Below are 24,154 nucleotides of genomic sequence, written 5' to 3'. Positions count from 1 at the left end.
TGGGACCCAACAAGCAGCTCCGCCTGGAAGAGATAAACGCGCCTCCCCCGCCCCCGCCCCCAGGAGGTCGCCTCCAGTGGCCCAAACCCACTTTTCCTTCTGGGAACGCACAGACCTGCAAAGCCCGCTGAGCTGCAGACTCCGAATGTGTTATTTCCTCCTGTTCTCTCATGTTTTAAAGTTACGGGATTCTGACACCCGGGGGCAGACCCGGGCGCAGAGCCTCACCGTGCCGGGCCTCGTGAAGTCCACGCTGCGCGCCAGGCTCTGCCGCATCTGGTTGCTGAAGAGGCGGACGCAGACGCTCTGCAGGTACTCGGGGGTGATCTGCGGACGGACAGAGGATGGACGGCGGGTGAAAGGGGTGAGACATCCCCGGAGCCGCGAGAGGCACGCTAGCCAGTGTCGGAGCTGACTCTCAACAGCCTCTCCGAGGGCACAAAGGTGAGCTTTTTCTTTAACATCGCAGCCCTAGGGAGCTGAAGCACTGATCCTGACGCAAAAACTAACACACTACTGGTGTGGTCACGGGATAGCATACTTTAAGTTACAGAACTCCACTTAACGTACTCCTACTGTCACGTAAAATAAACTGATTTTTCCTTTTTTTCTTGGCTGCACAGGGCGGCTTGTGGGATCTCAGTTCCCTGACCAGGGACTGAACCCGTGCCCTCAGCAGTGAAACTGCAGAGTCCTAACCACTGGACCGCCAGGGATTTACCATAAAATCAACCGATTTTAAACCATTTTTTGTTAATTCAAGCAACAAAGTCACTGGGTGGCCATAATGTGATGGAAAGAAAGCCGGACCGAAAATCTGAAGATCTGGGCTCAAGCAGTGGACTCAAGAAAACCAACAGCTCTGCCTCGTGCTTTCCTGACCTGTCGGATGAAATGAATGAGGCCACGGCTCTGCGTCATGGGGAGGGGGGTAAATGAGATCAAGGGGGAGCCTAGCACATGACAGATGGCTCAGTAAGCGCTTACTGAATGAGTGACGGAGACACTGTATGAACTATCCAGCGCTAGACAACAGGAGGCTGGGTTACTGCTGCCTCAGTGCCACTGCACCATGGCCTCTTCCTTCAGCATCTCTCGTGCCTCTCTCATTAGCTACCATGACTCAGGAGGGACATCCAGCATCTAAGGTGGTAATCTCTGAAACGTTTTCTTTTCATCTTATGTCTTTTCTTTTCATAGAAGTAACATGCGCTCATTTAAAAGGTAACACAACCTCTCCCCAGCCCCACCCCACAAGCCAATCCCTGGAGGTAACTACTCTTAACAATTTTACCCCCTTCCAGACTCTTTCCTGTGCCTGATTGTGAGAGGGAAGCTCCTTTTCCCCAGCCTCATGATTCCATGTGCTGAACTTCCATATGGTAATGTAACTGGCTCTCTTCCTACCCCTCACTCATTCGTCCCCACAAGAGGAAGACAACTCAACTGGTTGGTGAGTTGGAAAGAGCCAGAATGCTGGCCTGGACCTTTTTCTCTCCCTATCGTACTCCTGTCTGTCCGCTTGAAACATCTGGTCTGTTTCGGCCACCAGAAAGACTGTCCCTCTGTGCCTCTGGTCATCCCTCGACACTCAGCTATAAGTAACTCAAAGAAGGGCCCCATCTCAAGGCTGCACCTCCTACATTATCCTGAGCCCATTTCCTCTGAATTCCCACAGTATCAAAATTTAATCATTCCTTTTTCATCCCGTACATTTAACCTTTCCTTGTAAACCTGTTCCTTTCCTACAACCTAGAAACATGTCCAAATATATTTAATATTTTAAAAATACCTTCCCCTTTCTCCTCCCTAGGCCCTCATCTATCAACCACCCTCTCTCAGTGTTCTTCCTTCACAGCCAAAGTTCTTGAAAGAACAGCTGACGTTTGCCACCTCCCCTTCACTTTACCTTTCAACACACCACAGTCGAGCCCCCATCTGAATCACCCCAAGGAAACTCATGGCAAAGGCCACCACCAATGACCTTCTAAGTGTCAGAAACATTGGACACTTTTCAGTTGTGGGCTTCTAGAGTTTTCTGTGATTTTTGAGACTTTGGATCAACCCCTTGCTCCTGAAACTGTTTCCTCTTTTGGCTGATACCGGAACTGATACCAGACCCATCCCTTTAACAAGGAAATCTGATTCTTTCACTCTCTTGCTTAAAACAAGTGAGTGAGAAAAGGAAATGAATAAACAGTTGACTAAAAGACAAATCTATAAATGGCCAAAAACCATATGAAAATATATTCAGCCTCATACATAATTAAAGAAATGTAAATTGAAACATTCAGAATACCAAGTTTTACTTACCAAACTGGCAAAAATTTCAACGTATAATCATGTCCAGTGTTGGCAAATGTGTGGAGAAATAGATGCTCTGATACGCTACTGGGGGTGGGGGGTGGGTAGACATTGTTGAAATCTTTGGAGAAATAATTTGGCAAAACATCTCTCAAAATTTTAATGCCCATAACCTTTGACCTAGCAATTCCATTCTTAGGCTCTTATCTTACCTATATTCAAAGGTATACAGTATATACAAGGATGTTCATTATAACAGTTTTTGTTATAGCAAACAAAAAAACTAAATGTTCCTCATCAGAGATCTGATGAATTATGGTTCACCCTTGCAGTGGAATAATAATGTACACGCATCAAAAAGAATGAAGTAGGGCTTCCCTGGTGGCGCAGTGGTTGAGAGTCTGCCTGCCAGTGCAGGGGACACGGGTTCGAGCCCTGGTCTGGGAGGATCCCACATGCCGCGGAGCGACTAGGCCCGTGAGCCACAACTACTGAGCCTGCGCGTCTGGAGCCTGTGCTCCGCAACAAGAGAGGCCGCGATAGTGAGAGGCCCGCGCACCGCGATGAAGAGTGGCCCCCACTTGCCACAACTGGAGAAAGTCCTCGCACAGAAACGAAGACCCAACACAGCCAAAAATAAATAAATAAATAAATAAATAAATAAATAAATAAATAAAAGAAGGAAGAAACTATTTAAAAAAAAAGAATGAAGTAGGTGTGTGGTCATGTGGAAAGATCTCCAAGATATATTGAAAGTGAAAGAGCAAGTTTGAGAAGAGCAATGGGTCACAAGATCCCAAGTAAGTATGTGCATACCGTATGCACACGCACACACGTGCACACACATGCACATGCATAGAAGTATTCTGAAATAATACACAAGAAAGTGTTAATCTTGAATGTCAGCAAGAAAATGAGATTTAGGAATTGTGTGTGGAAGGGGCCTTTTGCTCTAACTATATACTCCTCTGAATTGTTTCCATCTTTTACCAAGAGCACGTATTTCTTTTACATGAAGAACAAGCTAGTTAAGATTCCAGTGTTCCCCCCAACCCCATCTCTCCCTGTTTTGATAGTGGAGCCCCTTCCAAACCCTGCCTGGTGGTCTGCAGGCCTCTGCTTGCACACTCCAGCTGTAAGAGCCCACGTGCTCATCTGTGGCCCGCATGCCACACCTGGCGTCGTGTCGACCCTGGCTGTAGGAAGCACACCAGGATGATGGCAGTTACGCTTTAAGAGGAGAGAAGGCAAAAGGAAAACACACACTTTCTTTTTATTTATTTCTGTACTGTTTGAATTTTCTTTCTTTCTTTCTTTTTTCTATTTTTTGGCCACGCTGTGCGGCATGAGGGATCTTAGTTCCCTGACCAGGGATCGAACCTGTGCCCCCTGCAGTGGAAGAGCGGTGTCTTAACCACCGGACCGCCAGGGAAGTCCCTGAATTTTCTATGTACATGCCTCCTTTTTCTTCTTTTTTGTCAACAGTGGTTATATAAGCCATTTTTGCTTTGTGTCTGGTACTTTTCTGTACTAAAGAAAAATCAGTGTGTGTTACTTTCAAAACTAAAAAAACCCTAACAATTTTCAAGATATACATTTCAAAAGCTCCTCACTAACTACAGGATAAAGCACAAATTCCTAAGCACGGTCTACAGATCTCTCCGTGACCTTCCCCAATCCACCTCCTCTGCAACATCTTTCAACACATGCCACACCCCCAGCTTTGGCTATTCCAGCCATATCAAGCAACTTTGAGCAGTTTTGTTGAGCATTTGTGTGTGTGCTTTCACATGAGCAAAGGCGTTTCAGTGCAGGATACTAAAACATATTAAAAAGCTATTATTGGACTTCCCTGGTGGTGCAGTGGTTAAGAATCCGCCTGCCAATGCAGGGGACACGGGTTCGAGCCCTGGTCTGGGAAGATCCCACACGCCACAGAGCAACTAAGCCCATGCGCCACAACTATTGAGCCCGCGCACCACAACTACTGAAGCCCGCGCGCCTAGAGCCCATGCTCCGCAACAAGAGAAGCCACCACAATGAGAAGCCCGCGCACTGCAACGAAGAGTAGCCCCCGCTCGCTGCAACTTGAGAAAGCCCGCACACAGCAACGAAGACCCAATGCAGCCAAAAATAAAATATAAATAAATAAATTTTAAAAAGAAAAGCTGTTATGGAAGAAAAACAATACACAGCTCTTGCTTTGGCCTAGAGCCCTGGGGTAGCCCCAGGGAGCTGAATAACTAATCCCTTCCAAGTGTTTACTCAAACGTCCACTTATGAAGGTGAAAACCTGGAAACAACCTTAATGTGCAACAACAGGGACCCAACATTAAATAAAGTATGGCATTGCCACACGATGGAAAACTCCACAGGCATGAGAGGTGAGGCATCATAGGACGATATTTAACGACTTCAAGAATACATGATTCAGTATTCAGGAAAAAAGCAGATTAGAAAACTGTGTGAACTGAGTCCATTTTTGTAAAACATGTGTATCTAAGTATTGAAAAAAGTCTGGAATGTTAACAAGTGTTATTACTAAGTGACACAATGACAGGTAATTTTCATTTTATTTTTTGCATCGTTCTATATTTTTGAAATTTTCTATAATACATTTTATTTTGTAATCACATTTTAAGTTGCTAAAACTAGTTTAATACACAAACTTATACTGGTGATAAAACTGTATAAAGCTTAATACACACACACACACACACACACACACACACACACACACACACACACACACACACAGGAGTACAAGTAAAACTGGGGAAATCAGGATAAGAGCAATAGATTGTATCAATGCCAATATCCTGGCTGAGATATTATACTATAGTTTTGCAAACTGTTACAACTGGCAGAAACTGGACAAAGGGTACAAGGACCCTCTCTACATTATTTCTTAAAATTACATGTGAACCCACAATTACTTCCATTTAAAAAAACTGTATTTCCACAAAGCGATTTTATTATACTTTCTAACTTTTTATTGAGTAGAATACCAGAGTCATTCCCATTAAAGTCAGGAATAAGACAAACATGCCCATGAGCACATTCAACAGTGTCCCAGAGTCTTAGCCAATAAGATAAGGGGAAAAAAAAGAAAGTTATGATATATAAGGAAAAAACCAAAAATATCATTATTTGAAAATGATATGACTGCCAATCTAGAATATAGAAGAATCAATCAGAAGAATCTATCAGATTAACAGAGTTCAGAAAGGTAGCAGTATACAAAATCAGTATATGAAAATCTATAGCTCCCCTATATACCAACAGGGTATTTCCCCCTCATTTTTATGCCACTACCTAATTTTTTTTTTTTCTGCTGCCAATTTATTCCTTGTTAACATTAAGAATAGGGTAGAGATGCATGTGTCTTTTTGAGTTATGGTTTCCTCTGGGTATATGCCCAGTAGTGGGATTGCTGGGCATTGTGGCACTATTTACAATAGCCAGGTCATGGAAGCAACCTAAGTGCCCATCGACAGATGAATGGATAAAGAAGATGTGGTACATATATACAATGGAATATTACTCAGCCATAAAAAGGAATGAAATGGAGTCATCTGTAGAGATGTGGATGGACCTAGAGATTGCCAAACAGAGTGAAGTAAGTCAGAGAAAAACAAATATCGTATATTAACGCATATATGTGGAATCTAGAAAAATGGTACAGACGAACCTGTTTGCAAGGCAGAAATAAAGGCACAAACATAGAGAACGAGCAATATGGACACCAAGGGGGGAAAGGGGGTGTGGATGAATTGGGAGATTGGGATTGACATATATACACTAATATGTATAAAATAGATAACTAATGAGAACGTGCTATATAGCACAGGGAACTCCACTTTGCTGTACAGGGGAAACTAACACAACATTGTAAAACAACTATAACCCAATTAAAAAAAAAATAAGGTAAAGAAATAAAGACACAGTAGATAATGTGTCAGGAAAAATGGATGAAATACTGCAGCAGCGTGATAAACGGCTGCACGTCGGCTTTGTGACGTGGAAGGGCAGGCGTCACTGGCTGGGGGTGGCCAGGAATTGTGTATCAACACAGTCCATGCTCATGACACATCTTTATCTCAAAAAAGACACATGAACAATGGGGGACCTTCCTTACCATCTTGCCACTGACTGTGGCCTCCAGAGAATCCACCAGCTCTGCTGTGACTCCGATGAGATTGTGGTAGTCCACCTGGATCTTATTGTACCGTTTCAAGTACGTCATTGACCTACGCTCAGCTTCTACCAGCTGCTGGTGGAGCTGCTGCAACATTTCTAGGAAGACAATATATATTTATATTAAAACAAAACAAAAAAGCAACAATTTAAAAGACCCCTACAAAATAAAAAATAATTATATTCTTCTCAAGGGAATACCATGCCTACTGTCAGAATATTTTACTATAACAATGAACTTGACGCTCCGTATTTGTGTTTAACACTTCTTCTGTCTCATGCCACTTTTAATTACAAAGTGCTTTGTAATCACTGATGTTTTCATTTCTTATCCCCGGTAGTTCAACTGAGTCATCACTGGCTTTCCTAACAAAATCTATTTCCTTGGCTGAACCCCATGCAACTTCTTTTAGTTCCTCTCTCTATGTACAAGAAACAAACTCAATGTTTCTTTCTAGAATCAGCTCACAAAATGGTTGAACCAAAACTGAGTTTTTTTTCTCCGTTTGTGCCCCGTGAGGTTGTCCGGGGGATAACTTATAACCGCAAGAGAGTTCTTCATTTCAAGTAAAGGTCAGGGCTGCTTGACAGGTGCTGAGAAAACTCAAATCCAGAATTAGGTAAGATTCCAGGTGTTCATTCTGCCAGTTCGATGAGGCATAAGTCTTAGAGCGGCAGCCTTGGAAGGTTCTAGGGTTCTCTTCTTGGAATACCCCCCCACCCTGCCCCCGTACCCCCTGGCAGCACTTGATGGCCAGGCCACCCTGGGCACAGTTGGACTATGCAAATCTTCTTCGGTGTCAGTACTCCTTGGCCCTATCCTACTGTTTCCCTTTCCTGGAAGGCTATGTTTTGGATGGAAGGACGTGTTGCTGCCCCCAAACCCAGTAGTTAACTCACTACTGTCCCGATCCAGGCTCCGCATAATACTTAGTCTTCATTTTAGAACACATCTCATGTATACAGAGAGAGCCTTTAAAATTATAAAGACCAAATATAGCCATTATTTTATAATAACTTTAATGGAGTGTAATCTATAAAAATACTGAATCACTTATGTTGTACACCTGAAACTAATATAATATTGTAAATCAACTATAATTCAGTTAAAGACCTGGGTTCAAATCTCCACCCTACCAATTTCTTGCTGGGTAACCTGGGGCAAGACACTTAATGTCTCTGCTTCTCATTTCTTAACCTATAAAATGGGGAAAATGATAATGATCTTGAAGGGTTATTGTGAGGATTAAAGAACACATATACTCAAAGTGCCAAGCACACTGCTGGCCCACAGCAGCTGCCCATACATGGCAGCTATTATTATTATTGCCTTGCATGGAAAAGGGTCAAAGATTTTCTAAATATATTTCTATGCAAGTAGATAACTTGAAAAAGTGGCAGAAAGGTTACGTCCTAAAGCAGTGGTATGCAAACTTTGAAATATATCAGAATCATCCAAAAATAAAGATGATCAAGCTTTACCTTCAGAGACTCTGATTTTGTGGATATTGGGTAGGGGCTAAGTATCTATACTGTCAACAAACTCCCGGCTCTGACACAGACCACAGGTTTGAGAAACACTGTCCTAAATTAGCTTTTCCTCTTAATTTGTGTCCTAAACAGCTATGAGGATCACCCACATTCAAACTGTATTTCAAAAACTTTCATGTTGTCACAATTGTTGATGTGCAGAAGTAAAATATTTTAACTACTAAAACCCAAAATATCACATAATGAATTATTATTATTATTATTTAACACCCATCAAATCTCAGTATTGAAAGATAACTTTAAAAAGTCATCTGACACAAATTTACATCCAGTACTTGAACCTCTGGAGAACATTCCTAGAAATCATTTATCAATCTTCTCCTAATATAATATTGGGAAGGAGTCACTACCTTCCTCCTACACTAAGTATCATTTAAGCTTTTTCATGCATCCAAAACTCAAAATTACATAAACAAGAACTTCCAAGGATGAAAATTTTAGATTATTCATAGTCCCATTTTATGGGAATAAATATTAAAGAGTATCTGTGACATTTTTCTCAACGTGTACCAAGTGCCAGATGAATGAAATACCAAAACCCATTAGCTGGGTCAAATGACTTCCCAAATTATCAGTGTTAATGTCATCAAAGTAGTCCCTCTCGAAAGGGGACTATAGCAAAAAACTCTTCCCCTCATAAACGCATTGTACGACTAACTAAACGTTAGGGACTATTTGTGGAACTTTTGCCTTGGGAACCCAGAATTGATATTTATGACAGTTTCAAAGTATCGTAACCTGAGGCAAAAGAGCCTTAACTGCCAGCAGCCTATAGGAAAGAGAGAAGTAGGCAACTGGGCTGAAACGTTCATAACCCTTTCAAATACACCATTTAGCAAAAACAGCCTGCTATCCAGAGATATCACCTTGCAGACACCTTAACTGGCTACATACAGGACCTGACCATTACTGTAAGCTATCCGGGTTACAGCTCAAAATATCAACTTTATTTTTGAACATTAAACAGAACTTTGACTCTTTTTTTCCCTGTCAAATTGTGACAGGGAAGAGCTAAATCAGACTCCATATTCCGATCTGTTTCTTAGACTTTAATCTTTGCTTTTCGTTGCTTTTGTTATTATAAACATACATAATGGCCTGCCTCAGGGAACCCTGCCCACCTGTGGATGGCTGCAAGAAAGAAGAAACTAACACATCCCCTCACCGAGTCTGGTCATTCCAGAAGATGCTTTGCAAGACTGATGGCCCTTTTACTTTACTTCCTCACCGCCTCTCCCTCTCTGATTCTATAAAAGAAACTGGCACCCAGACCCAGATAAGATGGTTTTTCAGAGACACCGGTCTGCCATCTTCTCGGTCTGCCGGCTTTCCGAATAAAGTCATATTCCTTGCCTCAAGACCTTGTCTGCGATTCATTGGCCTGTCATGCAGCGAGCAAAGCGAGCTTGGACCCAGTAACAAAAAGTTTTATGAGACAAGGACAACTAAGCTAAGATGCCTTGCCATGCAAGATCTCAACTTTCAATGGAGATGTCTTGGTCCATGTTATTTTAATGAAACTGTTGCAATCATGCCAGCAAAATTTATTGAGACTCTTTATATTTCAAAGCCACTGACATAATTTGTACAAAAGTCCAAAGAACTGCATCCCAAGCTTTAAACAAAAGATATACACAACCAAAAGAATGCCAGTTAAGGTCACAAAGAGTGACCTTATATTTCCTATAATTTCCTATATTTCCTATAATTTGAGCATGAAATGAATCAATAACAAAAGTGATGGGCATCTTTCCTACAGTAAAGCAGTCAAGCTTTCCCTTGTAGACATTTCTACTTCATTTAGATGCACTGTTTTTTGTTTTAAGAGTAGATGAGATTTGATTCTAGAGACATCTTGGCTGCTCAAGATGATACATTTTAAAATATGGAATTTTTTTCTAACCTAATATAAAAAACTAAAATCAATCACTCTACTTTTATTATATCAAACAATTTTTTCTTTGTATTTAGATATAAATCGGCTCTTTGCTATTCTGCTAATCCACAAACACTGGAGGAAGAAAGTTAAGACTTATAACTAGGAATATAGGACATCATTTTCAAAAATAATATTTACAGCTCTGAACTCTAGGAAAATGATCAGTTGCCCATTGTCTGAAGGGGCCAAATGCATAATGCCAGAAATGTGAAAAGATACTATTTCTGTATCCTTTTTAGATGGCTAGGTGACAATAATAATCCAATATGCTATATTGCCAACCTAAGTTTTTATCCTTAACACCATTTTTAATATAATTCCTTTTGAGAGACTTTTCCACTCCAAGCACTTTTCTCACCTTCTTCAAAAGCTTCTGGAAATCTCACTCTGCCCATGAAACCTTCCTATCAAGACACATAATGATATTATCCAACCATTCCATTTAAAAAACAACACCTGGGCTTCCCTGGTGGCACAGTGGTTAAGAATCCACCTGCCAGTGCAGGGGACACAGGTTCGAGCCCTGGTCCGAGAAGATCCCACATGCCAGGGAGCAACTAAGCCCACGCGCTACAACTGCTGAGCCTGCGCTCTAGAGCCCGTGAGCCACAACTACTGAAGCCCGTGTGCCTACAGCCCGTGCTCCTCAACAAGAGAAGCCACTGCAACGAGAAGCCCGCGCACCGCAACGAAGAGGAGACCCCGCTCGCCGCAACTAGAGAAAGCCCACGCGCAGCAACAAAGACCCAACACAGCCAAAGATAGATAAATAAATTTTTTAAAAAAGAAATAAAAATAAAAAACACCTGGGGCTAGAATTGAATTGGGGGCTTGTCTGTGCCTTGTGGTCACTGCAGCTTTAGCAATGACCACAAGGCACAGAAGACACAGTGGTGACAATTAGCTATGGTGACACTGGGCCTGGGCCGGAGCCCCTGGTACAAGTGCCCTGCGGTGCTAATCTCTCATCTCCATGGCAATACTGCATTTGGGGGTTATTCTGCCACAGACACAAACTGTGCCTGCCAGACTCAATTCCACAGACATCCTGCTTAGCTACCCTCAGAAAACTCAATTAAAATCAAACTTAAAGAAGGCTCGAAAAACCTGGTCTCCTTGCTGAAATACCAAATGAAAGGTCTGTAGAAAAATACAGGCTCTTCTACTTGCACTCCCCCTCCCATGTTTATTTTGTCTGCAAAATTGGGCCACTTATCAGAGACATAACTGGTTGCCGGCAAGAAGCTATCCCCCCAAACTGCAGGGCATGCTGGGTGACAGGAGGTGGCAGAAACTTGGGAATCCAGGAGAAGTTTCTCACCACCTTCCTGTCCCCAATGCCTAGGAGTCCAAAGACCGACTCTGAACAAGGACTAAACAGACTCAGCCAAGAATTGGGCTTTCCTGGTGGCGCAGTGGTTAAGAATCCGCCTGCCAGTGCAGGAGACACGGGTTCAAGCCCTGGGTTGGGAAGTTCCCACATGCCACGGAGCAACGAAGTCCGTGCGCCACAACTACTGAGCCTGCGCTCTAGAGCCTGTGTGCCATAACTACTGAAGCCCGCGAGACTAGAGCCCGTGCTCTGCAACAAGAGAAGCCAGCGCAATGAGAAGCCCGTGCACCGCAATGAAGAGTAGCCCCCGCTCGCCACAACTAGAGAAAGCCCGCACGCAGCAACAAAGACCCAACGCAGCCAAAAATAAATAAACAAAATAAATAAATAAATTGAAAAAAAAAAAAAGAATTAAGGCAGTTCTCTGGGACCCAAAGGACGCAGGTTGGGTGGTGGTTTTAAAATATGACTGCAGGGAGCTTCCCTGGTGGCGCAGTGGTTGAGAATCTGCCTGCCAATGCAGGGGACACGGGTTCAAGCCCTGGTCTGGGAAGATCCCACATGCCACGGAGTGACTAGGCCCGTGAGCCACAGTTGCTGAGCCTGCGCGGCTGGAGCCTGTGCTCCGCAACAAGAGGCCGCGATAGTGAGAGGCCCGTGCACCGCGATGAAGAGTGGCCCCCGCTCGCCGCAAATAGAGAAAGCCCTCGCACAGAAACGAAGACCCAACACAGCCATAAATAAATAAAGAAATAAAATTAAAAAAAAAATATATGACTGCAGGGTCTTTGACGGTTCCTCCCCATCAAGAGGTGGAATGTAAGTCTCCTTCCTTTGAATGTGGGCTGGCTTTAGGAATTTGCTTCTAATGAATAGAACACACCAGAAACAACACTGAGTTACTTCAGAGACTGGGTTAGAAAAGGTGACACAGCTTCCATCCAGCCCCCTCTGGGGACATTCACCCTGGGTGGGAACCCGGCCACCAGGCGCTGAGGAAGCCCAGGCCACACGAAGAGTGCACGTGGGCGTTCTAGCCCAGGGCCCCTGCTGACAGCTCGGCCGACAGCCAGCATCAGCCACCAGACCTGTGCACGTGGAAGCCTTGGAGACGGCTCCACCCGGCTCCGTCTACACCCGGGAGACACCCCGAGGGAGAACTGACTGAGCCCACAACTCCCGGACCACGCAAGATGATAGCAATAAGAATAATAAATGGACATTGTTGTTTTATACCACTGAGTCTGAGGTGGTTTGCTGGGCAGCAAGAGGAAGAGAAGTAGTGAGAGGCAAAGGAGCATTTCTGGGGGTTGCAGGTCGAGCCCCGAGTGCCTGGCCCAACTGAGGAGCTCCAGCTGTGCTGAACGGGAGACAACCGGCCTGGACCTGCCCTGGCCAAGGCCCGGAGCTGCCCTAACCCAGTAGGGAGCAGGCCTGGGGAGCTGCAGAGAGAGACCCCAGGTACACGTCCTCCGTGTAACCATGCTGGGGGCAACGCCACCTCCGGGAGCTCGAGGCTGCAGCCTGTGACCCTCGGAGCGGTCCCCACTGCTCCTCTGTGTTCAGGCCCGGACCGAGGGCATGAGTCCTGCGAGCTGCCACTCCTCCACGCAGGTCCCTCTGAGTTCCAGGAGGGGAGGCCCAGCTGCAGAACCAGCGGCGCAATTAGAACCGCTAGGCTGGAGGCCCGCGAGGCCACCGAGGGCGAGAACAAACACCCAAGCGCTTCCCACCTGCAGCTACTGAAGCACGCGTGGGAATCAAATCTGCAGCCCTGCTCATCATTCAGTTCCCTGGAACACCAAGAGCTAAATAATTTACTAATGCTTCTTTTCTTTAGAAAACTTTAACTCTCTAAAAGGAAACAGAAAAACAATGGCAGGAAGTTTTGCAATCCTCTCTAACATGACTGCTGTGAAAAGGGCAAATGTGTTATTTCACGTAGTAAAACTCCACCTGCTGGGAATTGAGGATTATGCCCTCAATACTTATCAAAGGCATGAAGCACATCATATAACCCTTTCCAACAGAGTAATTTAAGCAGTTTTCATAATGTTGTATCAAAGACAAAACTCCGGCAAAGAACCCCAACTGTGACCACCAATTTCATGTTAACTAAAATTTTTCTCACCTTTCTGGAAAATGAACAGGTCTGGTAAAAATTACTAATCGTGGAAAACCATCATTTTATGCTAAAAGTGTAAGACTGGAATTCCTACTTTGAATGCAAAAAATGGAAATGCTTTATAAGAACGAGAACTCCATATTGCTGCGGAGATAAGACCCTGTTAAAGTAGTTTAAGGCAAAAGTGAAAGATACTGAAGTAACTCTTTCCCCACCCATGCTGTACTGCGTCTTCTAACTGCTGCTGCACTGATGTCCCTCTGGCACTTGCTTGGATTCTTGTCGTTTCTTCGTGTCTTAGTTGTCTGACATACAAGACAAAGCTAACAATACCAGCCACCCTGAAAAGTGGGTCTCAAGGAACGCAGATAAAAAGGACTACAAAGCACTTCATAAACATTTAGATTTTTAAAGCCCTCGTTTGCCAAGTCCATGGAATTCTCTCCATTTCATTACTTAAAACTCGAGTTGGCAAAGTTGTTATTTAAAATTTTTCATCTAGATGATTTACCTTTGTTGCTTTGTCCATTCTCCTTCTGGGATGAAAGAAGTTCAGGAAAACAGGCATTCAGAAGGCAGAACTCAGGGTATCTCACATTGTGTTGGCCAATCTGAGAAAGAGCCCCAGTGTGGTAAAAAAGAAATCTCAGGACAGGGAAGGGCGCTTCTTAATGTTGCTATAAATAACTAAGACAGTTACCGACTTATCAATTCTTGGGTGACCGACTACTCAAAAATAAATCCTCCTCTATCCACCTCAAGAACCACTCAGTTGAGTCCAACAGCCCCCTAACTGGCCTCCTTCCCCCTTCAAAAACCTTCCCCACAGCTACCAAAACGTTTGACTAAAAATGCAAATCTGAATTCATACCCTTTAACGCTGTAACTTCAGTGCTAAAGCATTAGCCTAAGGAACTTGAGAATGGGATGAAAAGAGCATGGCGTGGTAACTACAACCACAGACTCTGGCACCAGACTGCCTCCTGCGTTTAAATCTCAGCTTCCACACATCTGGCTGCATGTCTGATGGCAGGGTATTTACCTGTTTTATTTGGGTTTTCTTAATTTTAAAAAAAATTTATTTATTTATTTATTTATGGCTGCGTTGGGTCTTCATTGCTGCGTGCGGGCTTTCTGTAGTTGCGGCGAGCGGCGGATACTCTTGCTCGTGGTGTGCGGACTTCTCATTACGGTGGCTTCTCTTGTTGCAGAGCTTGGGCTCTAGGTGTGCGGGCTTCAGTAGTTGTGGCATGTGGGCTTCCATAGTTGTGGCTCGTGGGCTCTAGAGCGCAGGTCAGTAGTTGTGGCGCACGGGATTAGTTGCTCCGCGGCATGTGGGATCTTCCCGGACCAGGGCTCGAACCTGTGTCCCCTGCATCGGCAGACGGATTCTTAACCACTGCGCCATGAGGGAAGTCCCTGGGTTTTCTTAAATTTTCTGGTAACAGCTTTATTGAGATGTAATTCACATATTATCTAATTCACCCATTCAAAGTGTACATTTCAATGGTTTTCAGTACATTCACTGAGTTGTGCAACCATCACTACAATCAGCTGTGGAACATTTTCATCCCCCAAAAAAGAAACCCTGTGCCAGTCAGCAGTCGCCACCCTCCCCAGCCCTAGGCAACCGCTATCTACTCTCTCTGTAGATTGGCCTCCTCTGGCCCCTTCATACAAATGGAATCATACAATATGCAGCCTTTTGGGTCTGGCTTCTTTCATTTGGCATCATGCTTTCAAGATTCTTCCATGTTGTAGCACAGATCAGTAATTCACTCACTTTTATTGCCACATAATATTCCGTTATATGGACAGACCACATTTGGTTTATCCATTCATCAGTCGATGGACATCTGGGTTGTTGGCACTTCTTAGCTATTTCAAATAATGCTGCTGTGAACATTCATGTACAAGTTGCTGTGTAGACATATGTTTTCATTTCTCTTGAGTATACAGCTAGGAGTGGAACTGCTGGGACGTAGGTAATTTCTATGTTTAAACTTTGAGGAGAGAGACAACCTATTTTTGAAGAATATTTAATGATATGAGGAAATTCTCTCTTCATTTGATAAAAAATATTTTAAAATACACATACATATAGCTGTCTATCCTCGTTTATTGTAAACATTACATTCTCTGCGGTGTATGTATGTACACAAATGCATTTCTGTGCTTTCCAAATTTTCTATTAAGGAATATGATCAATTTTATAATCAGGAATAAAAAAAGAGTGTTTTTTTGTTTGTTTAGAAATGTAAACATAATCATGTTATTCTTCTTCTTAAAATGGTTCAAAGGCTCCTCATTACTTACAGGACCTCATATGAACCTTCGTGCCCTGGGCCTGCCTAGTCTCTGACTCTCTCTCTCAATCCTTTTGCTCCAGCAATACTGAATGCTTCATAGTTTCCCAAACATACAGGCGCAGCGCTTTTTTTTTTTTTTTTTTTTTTAGTTTTTTAATCCTCATTCTTTATTATTTATCTATTTATTTATGGCTGTGTTGGGTCTTCGTTTCTCTGAGAGGGCTTTCTCCACTTGTGGCGAGCGGGGGCCACTCTTCATCGCGGTGCGCGGGCCTCTCTCACTATCGCGGCCTCTCTTGTTGCGGAGCACAGGCTCCAGACACGCAGGCTCAGTAATTGTGGCTCACGGGCCTAGTTGCTCCGCGGCATGTGGGATCTTCCCAGACCAGGGCTCGAACCCGTATCCCCTGCATTGGCAGGCAGATTCTCAACCACTGCGCCACCAGGGAAGCCCCAAGGCTCAGTGCTTTTGCACGAGCTGTTCCTCTACCTGGAACTCCTGTCCCTCATTCTGTCTGCCTCACAGACTCCCATTTTACTGTTCAAAACTCCAACTTGCCTGAGACAACTATGTCTTGGACTTTTCTTTGTGTCCCTAATTCCCAGTACAATATTCAACCTAATATATGCGTTGAACTGAACTCCAAATATTTCCACATAACAAGGAAAAGAAAGGAATAATGTTTATAGTTACCTGCTAGACTTCAGTGTATTTGCTTCAAAGCATGTTGAACAGGATAAAAGGTAACAACTATTTGCAAACTATAATACTAACAGCTAACAGTCAGTAACACAAGCATTTCCATGTGTTGGGCTGTTTTAAGCAAGTTTTTCATGTATTAACTCAATCCTCATATTATTCCAATGAAATGGGTGCTATTATTAATATAACTAATATGATTTGCTATGTAAAAAATTTCTTTTAGAATCTTTACATAATTCCCATTACCTTTTTAAGGAGAAACGCTTTTTAAAAGTGTATTAAAGTAATCATAAACCAAGTTGGAAAAGTCCTAATTTCACTGAAAACTGTCCTTTTATATGGAACTCTAAGAGGGAAAAGAATTGAGTATGCAAACATAATGGTATGTGCACAGAGGGTAGTATTGGAACAAAACCTTAAAGGATATAAAAGCAGAGAGGAGAGCTGTACTCAGCCCGACGGTGGGCGGTCTCAAGGCGAGGCTGAGGAGTTGAGTACAGGCCACAGGGAGCCACTGGAGGCTTAGGAAGCTGAAGCAGGAGAAACGTGTCATGAAATCCCAGGGATTTCAATTCAAAGAGTTCAATTAGGAAAAGAGAGTCCAGTGCTTTGGAGTTAGAACAGAAGCAGAAGTTATTATGCAGCACAGTGGCCTAAATGTTTTATTAAATTAAACAAACACCAACTTTACAATTCAAAATGCTATATTCTTGTTATGAAATAACTTTTGATACATTCTTGTTCAGAAAAAAAGGAGATGAACGTCCTTAGAGACCCACGAGCTTTGGGAAATCAGCCTCCCACAGGCGGGGCGATCTGTGACATTCTTCCCCGGACAAGCTCCATTTACACCTGCTGCCTGGTCCTCTGTCCGGTCAGGGTTCCCTTTTTACTCTCAAAAGTGTCCCTATTTAAATTGGATTGTGGTGATGGCTGCACAACTCTATCCATTTGCTAAAAATCATTAAATAATGCACTTACCATGGGTAAATTTCATAGTGTGTAAATTATACCTCAGTAAAGTTGTTTTTTATTTATTTATTTTTTACATATTTATTTATTTATTTGGCTGTGCCGGGTCTTAGCTGTGGCGCTCGGGATTTTTAGTTGCGGCATGTGGGATCTAGTTCCCTGACCAGGGGTCGAACCCGGGCCCCCTGCATTGGGAGCACGGAGTCTTAACCACTGGACCACCAAGGAAGTCCCAATAAAGTTGTTTTTTAAAAGTCCTAATTTGAGTGACAAGTTATATATGACTTGTCCGTACGCCATGGCCTCAAGGCCTTAAAAGTGACTAGCTGATCTTCTGCGAAGGACAATTCTTCCAAAGAGTTATTTTGCAAGAAGACAGACATTTTTTTTTCCTACTCAGACAGCTTCTGGGCACATGACATGAAAATAAGACCCTCGCCACGTCTCAGAGACCCAACACCACAGAAGTCAATCCTTTACAGCAGCGGTCCCCAACCGTTCTGGCACCAGGGACGGTTTCGTGGAAGACAATTTTTCCACAGACGGTGAGGGCGATGGTTGGGGGGGTGATGCGAGCGATGGGGAGCAGCGATGAAACTTCGCTCTCTCGCTCACCTGCCGCTCACCTCCTGCTGTGCGGCCCGGGTCCTAACAGGCCGCGGACGGGTTGGCACACGCTCCCATTAATGCTTAATTCGCTCTTAAGTATGAAAGCAGCACGACCACAACTATCTCTATTTGAGGACATCTAGGCCAGTGAGCTGCTCTCACTCCATAGGTGGCCTCCATATGCTTCAAAAGGATACATATAATGTTAAAAGCTTCGGCGTGTTACTGGCTTTAAAAATTAAAGCCAGAAACTTTTCCAACTTCAACTTTAATTCTGGAGTCCAAGGATCCTAAAGGAAAGGAAAAAAAAAAAAAACAAGGAAAAAAAAGAAAAGCACTAGATCATTAAATGCCAACAAACATTGCCAAGTTGTGGCCTTTAGGGTTAAATAACTCCGCCACAGTTACTGAAATCAGAAGCAAGATGTCTTGCCAGTGGTGTGATGCTGTAAAAAACAGGTTTTAGGACATTTCACCAATTCATTTATGGAAGATTCGAGAGCCCACAGCAGGAGGAAAGAAGAGAGTACTTTCACATACAGAGAAAAAATAACCCTGTACATGATTTGAATGTTTCATGTGATTTAAACACAAGCATGATAAGTAACCTTATTATGTTGAACACCAAAAATAATGCAGTACGGTTTAGGCATACGTGGCATTGGCAGGAATACACAATTATCGCTAAGTTACTGAGAGTCTCCAGAAGAAGGAGACTCATTTCCACAAACCTCATCCAGACAAGAAAAACAGAAAGAAGCTGTTATCTGCCTCAAATACTCCATCATGTCCAGCATTATGACATACATCTAGTTTGATTTGTTCCTTAAAAATAAATTATTTATCTCAAATAATGCTCATTGAGAAGGAAAAAATAATGACTCACGTAGTAAAAGAATAAGTGTCACAAGCAACGATCTTTCTCAGGACAATTTTTCTGAGTCTTCAGACAAAAATATCCACCACCCAAACCAAGAAGTTCCACTAAAAAGAAGCTCTGTCACTAAAAATTCATGTCCACTTACCTCTGAGATCCTGCCCCATCTCCCCCAGATCTGCCCATCCTTCCCCATGTCTCCCTCCAGCTCTAATCCTCATCCACGCCTCCCACCCCACCCCATCAGTCTACCCAGTGCGTCGTCTGACCCTTTGAAAAAATACTGCCAGAAAAGCAGAAAAGGCTAATATTTTTAAAAGATTTTGTAATTCCCCGACACAGCATGATGACTTCATTTCTAATGTGTCTGTTGTGGGTTGAATTGTGTCCCCTAAAAAGACATGTTGGGGCTTCCCTGGTGGCGCAGTGGTTGAGAATCTGCCTGCCAATGCAGGGGACATGGGTTCGAGCCCTGGTCTGGGAAGATCTCACATGCCACGGAGCAACTGGGCCCGTGAGCCACAATTACTGAGCCTGCGCGTCTGGAGCCTGTGCCCCGCAACAAGAGAGGCCGCGATAGTGAGAGGCCCGCGCACCGCGATGAAGAGTGGCCCCCGCTCGCCACAGCTGGAGAAAGCCCTCGCACAGAAACGAAGACCCAACACAGCCAAAAATAAATAAATTAATTAATTAATTAATTAAATAAAAAAAAAAAGACATGTTGAAGCCCTAATCTCCTCAGAATGTGAGGCCAGGGGAACGGGGACATTGCAGGTGGAATTAGCTATTAGTGTAAGCTCTTAATCCAATATGACTGCTGTTGTCCTTATAAGAAGAAGGGAATTTAGACACAGACACAGAGAGAAGATGGCCACGTAAAGACAGAGCAGAGATCTGGAATTATGCAACCACAAACCAATAGACACCTGAAGCTACCGGAAGCTGGAAAAGGCAAGGAAGGATCTTCACCTAGAAGCTTCGTAGAGAGCATGCCCCTGCCAATACCCTGATTTCGGACTTCTGGCCTCCTAAACTGTGAGACAATAAATTTCTGTTTTAAACCCCCCAGTCTGTGGTCCTTTGTTACAGCAGCTGCAGGAAACTAATAGTGTGCTCCAGCTCAAGGCTCTCTGTGCTCAACCATACAGAAAAGAATCTCAGGAAAGGACTGCTAGATTGGCCAACATAAACGAAGACGTCTTAAAAAACAAAACAAAATAAAATATTTGGGTATCCCTAGACACACTACAGTGAAATTATACAATCTTAAAGGCCAGAGAAAAAAGACAGACCACGTACAAAGGAACAGCAATTAGACTGACGGCCAACTTCAAAATTGCAACAGTGGGAGCCAGGAGATGAAATAAAAATACTTTCCATGTCCCAAAAGAAAATAACTGTCAGGACTTCCTGGCAGTCCAGTGGTTAAGACTCCGCACTCCCACTGCAAGGGGCACGGGTTCGATCCCTGGTCGGGGAATTAAGGTCCCACATGCCGCATGGCCAAAAAAAAAAAAAAGAAGAAAAGAAAAGAACTGTAAACCTAGTATTTTAACCCTATCTGAGAAAGCAGTAAAGATGTTTTCAGACAAACAAGAACTGAAAGAAGGGATCCTCAACTAAAGGAGATTTTAAAGGAACGTACTTAAGGTAGAGGAGAAAATGATCCCAGATGGAAGGTCCTCAGCGCAAGATGGAGTAGTAAGCAAAAATACTGGCAGACCTAAAGGTAAATCTATACACATACTGACTGCATAAAATAATAAAAATTTCAAATTTGTGGGGTTAAAAGTATATAACTAAAATATTTGATAATAATAGCACATAAGGTGGGAAGGAGATAAATGACGTTAATGCATTCTAAGGTCCTTGTAAATGGTCAGGAAGAGAATAAAGACATTAACTTTAGATTTTATTACGTACACTGAAGTATCTGTGATGACCACTGAAAGAATATATTTAGAGAGTAGCAAAAGGAAAAAAAATAGAATAAAATGACTCTCCATGAACACGGATGGTCTCTAAATTCCTGAACTCTGAAGAGGAACCTGACCTCTACCTTGCAACATCAGACCTGCTGCGGCCTCAGAGGGACCCTTCCCTGACGCTGCCAGTTCCTCCTCACCTTGATCTGAGCTGTAGCCACACTGCCATGTCATAATTCTCATAAACAGAAGCCTTGACTGTGAGAAGTTTCACAACTTTCTAACCGTTTTATATTTTCAACCTTCTAGGAGAAGACGGTAAAACTAAATTTGGACTGACCAAAAAAACAATCACAGAATTCAACTGTGCTACTATACAACAATCCGGCTTTGATGAGATCAGTCAACTACCTGACCTTCAGTTTAGCAGCTACTATTCAGGAGTAATGAAATTTGTTTTACTGAATTATAGCAGAAAGTGAAATGTACTGAGCTTGGAAGAATTGCATCCATTGTTCAATGGCAGGGGAGTAAGCACCATACAAATTCTTGGAAACAGTGTGAGATCTTTAGAAAAAGTATCTAGTTATATCAAAATATTTGTCTCTAAATACTTTTCAATAAACCTCTCAGTGGGACATATTAATTTTAGTAAGTCAACAAAAATTACCTTAATAGGTAAATCTTATTCATAAATATTATTCTAAAATGTCAACTAAAATGAAGTATAACAATTAAAAGAGCTATAGGCAAATAGTCTGATGGTAATATAGTACACAATCAGGTAACCAAATATATACCAAGTAAGTGAGAATTTTAACACAAATCAAAATATACATGGCCAGTGATTGTGTAAAGTAGCCTAGTTTTTTTTTCAGGCTACTAATTTTCATTGTAATTGAATAAGTTATCGTTTCAATACTGCAGAAGTATACACAGAATGATTTAAGAGGTTAGTATATTTTAAAATATTTTGTCAGTCTGGGTTAACAAGTCTTGGTGCAACAAAAAAAAAAAGCACATTTTATAGCACAAGAAAAGTTTGTTAAAGCAAATTACCTGTACATTCTTTTAAAATACAACATAACGTAAGCAAATTTTAGCCTTTTTACAGCATCATTCAGAAACCACCAGTGTATACAAGGTGAAACTGCCACGCTGCCCAGGATCTGAGACTAATTCGGAGGCGGCCACTCACCTGGAAAAGCTCTTTAAATGAGGGGTGTACCATGGGGTTGGGAACAAAAGGCAGGGCGTAGAAAGGGAGAAACTCCGTGGTCTGGCTCAGCGCTGCCCCTTTGGTCTCCAGGTAGGTCTTGAAATAAGAAATCCTTTCATCCAGTTCCTCTTTGTCCTACGAGGAAGGGAGGACGCTCGTTTGAGATCTCCTGCTTGACGCCAGCTCGCCCGTTCACCTGTCCTCTCTCCGAGGCCCCTTCAGTTCCAGCCACGTCGCTGGCATCCTCCCCGTCCGGCCCAGCCTGCGTGCCGTCACCAGTCACCCTAACGTCATCCCTATTTCGCCCCTTCGTGAAACTGTCAGGGATATCAGAGAACTAGATATATGATACACACAGTTCAAATGCTGCCTTTTCAATCTATTGCTACCATTTTCTCATATCCTTAAAATTCTTCATAAACATCATTCTTAATGGCAGGACAAAACCGCATCTTGTGGGTCTATCACAATTTATTTAACCAATTCCCCCATTATTAGATATGTACATTGTTTTCATAGTTCAGATATCAGAAATAACTATTTGTCTGCATTCCTGTGATTTCCTTACGAGAGGCTTTTAAGGGTGAACAGTTACTGTTTTTAACATGGAACGCTTCACGAATTTGCGTGTCATCCTTGCGCAGGGGCCATGCTAATCTTCTCTGTGTCGTTCCAATTTTTTTTTTTTTAGTATATGTGCTGCCGAAGCGAGCACTTAAAGGTGAATCGTTTTTTAAAACAGAAGTTTTCCATATCATTATTCCTTTCCTTTATTAGGCTAACTAAGAAGTGATCTTGCCTGCTTCACTGCTTCCGGGTGTAATCCCAGGCAAGTCGGGTCCCCCCCAAGGGTTTCCATTTCCTCCTGGGCCTCAACGAGAAGGTCCACCCTGGCCTCGCCTGTTACGTCCCTCACAGCCTCATATACAGGCCAATTCTTCTCATCAGTGCATCTCACTTCACCTACACCGTGAAGCCCACCGGACTTAAAAAAGTTATTAATCTTTTCATCTTACAGAAAAATGGAAAAATTAGAAAATCAAAATAAGTACAAAGAAAATGAAAAGTCTCCCACAACGGCACCCACAGGAGTACTGTCTTAAGGAACAGCCTTCCAAGAATGGCTACCACTGAGCCTTCCTGTGGCCCCCTGACATTTAATAAGTTAACACAGGTCCTGGGGGCAGTAGCCAAGGCGTGGAGAAGCCACGAAACAAATGTGCGTGGTCCGATGTCAGCCTGGCCTGCTCGCCTCTGTCATCCCCTCCGTGCCCCAAGGTTCCCCCGCACAGCAGTTTGCGGCTGCTCCCCTCTCCCCTTCGCAGCCCCGGTCCCACACCTGCAGGAAAAGATGCAGAAGCTAAATTCAACTTAGCACTCAAATGAGCTTTCACAGACGGGCACACCATTTTCCCACTGTTTAAGCTTAAATTTATCTTCTAATGTATGGTTGAAAATGTGGTCTGAACGTGTATTCTCTTAGACATACATGTCTTGAGGTATTCAGGAAAACGATGTAGCTTTCATTACAGAAGTGATTAACTTTCCATGCAAATTAGAAAATAAACTGCGGGGAATGAGATAGAAAATCATTCATCAGGATGTAAGACACCTACTCCTTAAAGGCAATATGAAAAAATGGCCACAAAGCTAAATTACTCCTCATTTGCAAAACGTAACAGCTAACATTCTCCTTTAAGACACCATTTGGACCAACCCATGCCACAAGGTGAACCTACAGGTCTCCCTGTGGAGTGTTTCAGAAGATAGATGGCAAAATGGATGTGAAGGTAGAATTCCAACTTCTGGGCGAGGGAGTCGCCAGCCCGGATGGAACTGGGAATGTGCCCCTCCCACAAATCGAAGAACACCTTCTGGTCTCCACTGTCAAACGCAGCAAGGAGGTCCTTCTGTGGAGAAGACATCAGAGTGAAGCCTGGTCATAGGGATGCCCCTTCTCTCAACACCCCGAATCCTCACACCCTCCCGCTACCTTGGATACCCATATACTCCATCGTTTCAGTGTGAGCAAAATTAAGTCTCCTTCTCAGAGGTAAGGGATAGGAAAGTAGAGATCCAGAGGGCTTCAAA

The 24,154-nt window shown here is 43.2% G+C and overlaps 1 protein-coding gene across 1 annotated transcript in view; it reads right to left on the bottom strand.

Moving 5' to 3' along the window:
* The window catches only part of ARMC9 (armadillo repeat containing 9), a 160,046-nt gene that overhangs the window by 122,294 nt on the left and 13,598 nt on the right, over positions 1–24,154 (bottom strand). The window contains 6 exon segments of the mRNA XM_082466172.1: positions 229–327; positions 6,443–6,600; positions 13,961–13,985; positions 18,240–18,332; positions 22,043–22,198; positions 23,803–23,973. Of these exon segments, the coding sequence (XP_082322298.1) occupies positions 229–327; positions 6,443–6,600; positions 13,961–13,985; positions 18,240–18,332; positions 22,043–22,198; positions 23,803–23,973 (702 nt within the window).

This window comes from Balaenoptera physalus (assembly GCF_965194825.1).
Source record: "Balaenoptera physalus genome assembly, chromosome: 6".
NCBI classification, from domain to species: Eukaryota; Metazoa; Chordata; class Mammalia; order Artiodactyla; family Balaenopteridae; genus Balaenoptera; species Balaenoptera physalus.
Note: the sequence above shows the minus strand (reverse complement) of the source record. Positions and strands in the feature narration are given on the sequence as shown.